At 52.1% G+C, this 4,008-nt stretch overlaps 1 protein-coding gene across 6 annotated transcripts in view; it reads right to left on the reverse strand.

The window, feature by feature from the left end:
- Slc38a10 (solute carrier family 38 member 10) overlaps nucleotides 1-4,008 on the reverse strand; it is a 49,220-nt gene that overhangs the window by 32,031 nt on the left and 13,181 nt on the right. For all 6 annotated transcript variants that reach the window (XM_031351200.1, XM_031351198.1, XM_031351203.1 and 3 more), the window contains 2 exons: nucleotides 2,993-3,136; nucleotides 1,981-2,105 (listed from right to left, as the gene is read on the reverse strand). In XM_031351200.1, the coding sequence (XP_031207060.1) occupies nucleotides 1,981-2,105; nucleotides 2,993-3,136 (269 nt within the window). The remainder of the gene's footprint in view (nucleotides 1-1,980; nucleotides 2,106-2,992; nucleotides 3,137-4,008) is intronic.

Here is a 4,008-nt window from a genome sequence, read left to right on the forward strand (position 1 = left end):
CGGAAAAAAAAAAAAAAAAGAACTACGCTAGAACAGGAGGGAAAATCTTGGTGCCCCCCTCACATACTTCCCCAGAGGCTATGACCTTCCAGGAAAAGACCACAGGCATAAAGGAAGCCAGACTAGGAACACCCAGGGAAGTGGGTATGAGTATGTAGACCATTCACACATATGCATGCTGGAAATCAGCAACTAACAAAGAGACCAGCATACAGATCAGTGAGCCCTACCCAAAAATGTCCATAAAAAGTCCTAGAGAAGCAAAGAAGCATACCACTTTGATCAAGAAGCAGGCAAGAATAAGTGGGAGGCCTGGCAAAGTGAGGCTGAGATTCCTGTCCACCCCAAGCTCACAAGTCAATCTCAGCACAAGTGGCCACCACTGTAGACAGCGAGGAGAAAAAAAAAGGCAGCAGCACCTTGCACAGCTTCAAGGACACAGACAGCAAGCTAGCATGAGCCCTGGCTCAGCCGTGACCTGGCGACTGACTGACCAGTCACAGCAGGAGCCCATCTTGGCGGGAGTTTGAACCACATGCATGTACACATACACAGAGGAACATACACACATCCAGGCAGGGCCCTGCAGGTGCTGTGAAGGGTAGACAGGCAGGGTGTGCCTGGGCACAGTGGAAAGGCTGATCCATAGGCTTCCATCCAATCCCAAATGCTATGCCCTTCAGAGTGCATCCCCTGCGGCATCAAACAACTCCTGAGGTGCCCTCACTACCCCTAGGCTGAAAGTGAGCTCTAAGTGTACTCTGCTCCACCAAGGCTTTCTGTGCTCAATGTGGCCATTTCTCTGAACCCATGATGACAGTTATGCATAACCCAAGATTCATTCACCAGGACATCAGACGATGACAGCAAGAACTATCCCAGCACAAACAGGCCCTCTGGTACAGACCACCGAGAGGAACTCTGTCACCTCACCTAGCCTGGAGATAGTATGCAACCAGCACACGGGTCTTCCTGGAAGGGAGGTGAATCCTGGACTTAACACAGTGGCAGGCTCCCCCGCTCCTGGAACCAGGAACTTGTACTAAGAACCAACCCACAGAGGTGCACTGCCTCCTAGGTGGCCATCATTGAGGAAGCCCAACCATAGGTTTATTTTTTAAAAAGCAAACACACAGGCAGAAAGGACAAGCGGTAACTAGGTACACTGCACAAGAATGTAACTTCTGTCACCAGTGATAATGGGGACATTAAACAGCGAGGCTGGAGCGCGTTCTGGTGGAGACAGAGCTGCCAAGAGGGAGCCGGTGAGTGGGAAATGACGATCTGGATCGCGCATGTGGGTGTAAACACAGCAGTGTGAGCAAATTTTCTCTGTCACACTAGTTTACGATTGGCACAATACATGCCCACTGACACCACAGGAGGGGGGCTTCTCTGCCAGTCCCCCACCCCCAACACACTGATGGTCTTTTCTCATCGATGTCGGATTTACGCTTACTGTTCCCACCCAGGCACCATCAGTAGCTCCTGCCACCCTGGTGGAGAAGGTAGCACTGCTGCTGCCATGGTGGAGCAGCCCGTTCTGTGTTCACAGGGCCCCGCTTGCCAGAGAGCCCGCCCGCACACACAGGCCTCAGATACATCCTAGCACCAGCCTCAAGTCAATGTTTGTGCAACATCTTTTTAAATATTCTCAGAAAAACAGCTACATTCTGGCAAATCCTCGGGACTCTTCACAATCAGATGGCTGGGTTGCTGCTGCACCCCACAGCCAACTCTCCCCTCGTGGGATCTGGGAAACTAGGCCCTTGCCAGTTAGTGAGCAGTAGTTTATTTCCTGGTTAGCACAGAACTCTCCTCTTAGCCTAGAGGACAGGCTACACTAGGACAGCCATCACTCCTCAGTGGCTAGAAGCAAGAAAAGCAGGATGCTGACCCCACAGCTTCCCCCTTCACCCCACCTCCAGGCTACACCCTCAGCCCCACCCCTACCCTTTCTTCCACCTCAGCAGTACTTACGACTGACAGGCAAAGGACATGCCAAAGATGGGGACACAGCGGAAAACACCTTCCCAGCGAATGTAGCTGACCCGCTGTAACCACTGCCCACTAAAGAGGCCATGTTTAAAGGAGGACAGCATAATCTAGACCAAGAAGACAGTGGGACATGGGTCAGGAGACAGTGTGCAGCTTTGCCCATGAGAAACTGTGCCACAGAGGAGGCACAGGAGAAATGCGGCTCTTCTCTATATCAAAGCTGGCTTATTCTGGTAGCCTGAGGCTGTTTGAAGGGGCAGGGGCTCCACCTCACCTATGTCCCTGGCCCCTGGCTTAGAACTCAGTCCATGCATGAAGTTGCCTAAACACTACTGAAAGGTGTAACCAGCTGCAGGGGGTGTTCTGCACATGGTGAAGCAGCTCCTATATGGGGCCTCACAGTGGAGACAGAAGTAGAACCACACTCACTAACTCAGCTCCATACAGATCTCGAATGACAGGGAGTAGTGCCCTCAATATGGGTATGTCCTTTATTTCCTTGCCCTGGACAGGAAGACAGACATCTTCTTGGCAAGTGAGGGTGAACCCCAAGGGTTCAGCAGGGCCAGGGAGTAAAGGCTAAGGACTCTGGAAGAAGTCCTCACACCTCATCTTCCAGACTGTTCCCAACAAAGCTCTTTTAGAAAAATGACAACTGGCACCACGTGACAAAACACTAGCCCACACACCTGGTTCCACGTTCCACATGCAAGTTCTTCCCATAAAACACACAGCCACTTCACTTGCTTTCCAGAGCCTGGGTAAAGGGGGCTATGGTTTTGAAGCACCTTCTGTAATCTGCTGCCCAACTGCCCTGCACCACAGAGTGCTCACAGACCAGGCACATACCGCCTTCACGGCCTTACAGTAACTCTAGCCACTTTCCCATAATCCCCCCAAGGTAGCTGATGGCTATACTAGCCTAAGGCATGGACAATTATGGTTATGGAAGGACTAAGCCACAAACAACACCTTATCAGTGTCTGGTGCTCACCACGACCATGAAGACGGTATAGAAGAGGAGCGCCATGGCACTGAAGGACTGGATGGAGGCCATCATGTTCCTCTGCAGGCTGAGTGGGAGCACGATGAACAGGGACACTGCGAAGAGCAGGAACACACGGAAAGTCCTGGTCACCTGGAAGGGAATCAGCAGAGTCCTCATGCTCTAAACTCTGAGATTACTCACTGCCAAGACTCATCTTACCAGTGTTGCCAGGACAGGAGCCACTACAGACGGGGGAACTCACTGAGGCCCTAAAGTAGAAGGTGGTGTGGCCGTCAAGTCTGGCACATACAGGCTGAAAGCTCCCCTCTCAGTAGCCACGTGTATCAAAGTACGGAACACAGTTGGTCCTGCATGGTCCACCCAGGCTCCACAATGAGATTAGTCAGGACAAAAAGATCAGCTACCCACAGCCAACCCGTTACACGGTGTCAGAATGTGGCAAGAGCACGCAGGAACTGTACTGGTCTGAAGTACCCTGCCCAGCTGGTGCCAGTGGCCGGTGGAAGGAGTCACCAAGTCTCCACACAACTCAGAGCTATCTCTGCCACAGAAGGAAATTGTGATCCAGAAAATTTGTCACAAAACTCCGGGCTGGCATCTACTAGCACGCAACGGTCTGGGGATAGCTACCATCTAACTGAGCTGCAGCCAGCATGTTTGACTTCCGGGATCCTTCTTCATAGGTGACAGCACAGGCTGAAGGTGAAGAGCTCCCCAGCTACACACACCTGCAAATCTAAAACAACCCCACACCACTGAGCACGGCAGCACTGTACATGATGGCCTCTGTGAGGCCACAGACGCTGATACTGACCATCCTGCAAGTCTCTCAGAACTGCAGGTGAGATGTCTGGCCCTGGCACAGACCGGTAGGTTTTGAGAAAGGACCCAAGTAACTGTATGAGAGCCGAGTGGTGGTGGCACAAGCCTTTGATCCCAGCACTTGGAAGGCAGAAGCAGGCAGATTTCTGAGTTTGAGGCCAGCCTGGTCTACAGAGTGA

Source organism: Mastomys coucha, unplaced genomic scaffold (genome assembly GCF_008632895.1).
Source record: "Mastomys coucha isolate ucsf_1 unplaced genomic scaffold, UCSF_Mcou_1 pScaffold5, whole genome shotgun sequence".
NCBI lineage: Eukaryota > Metazoa > Chordata > Mammalia > Rodentia > Muridae > Mastomys > Mastomys coucha.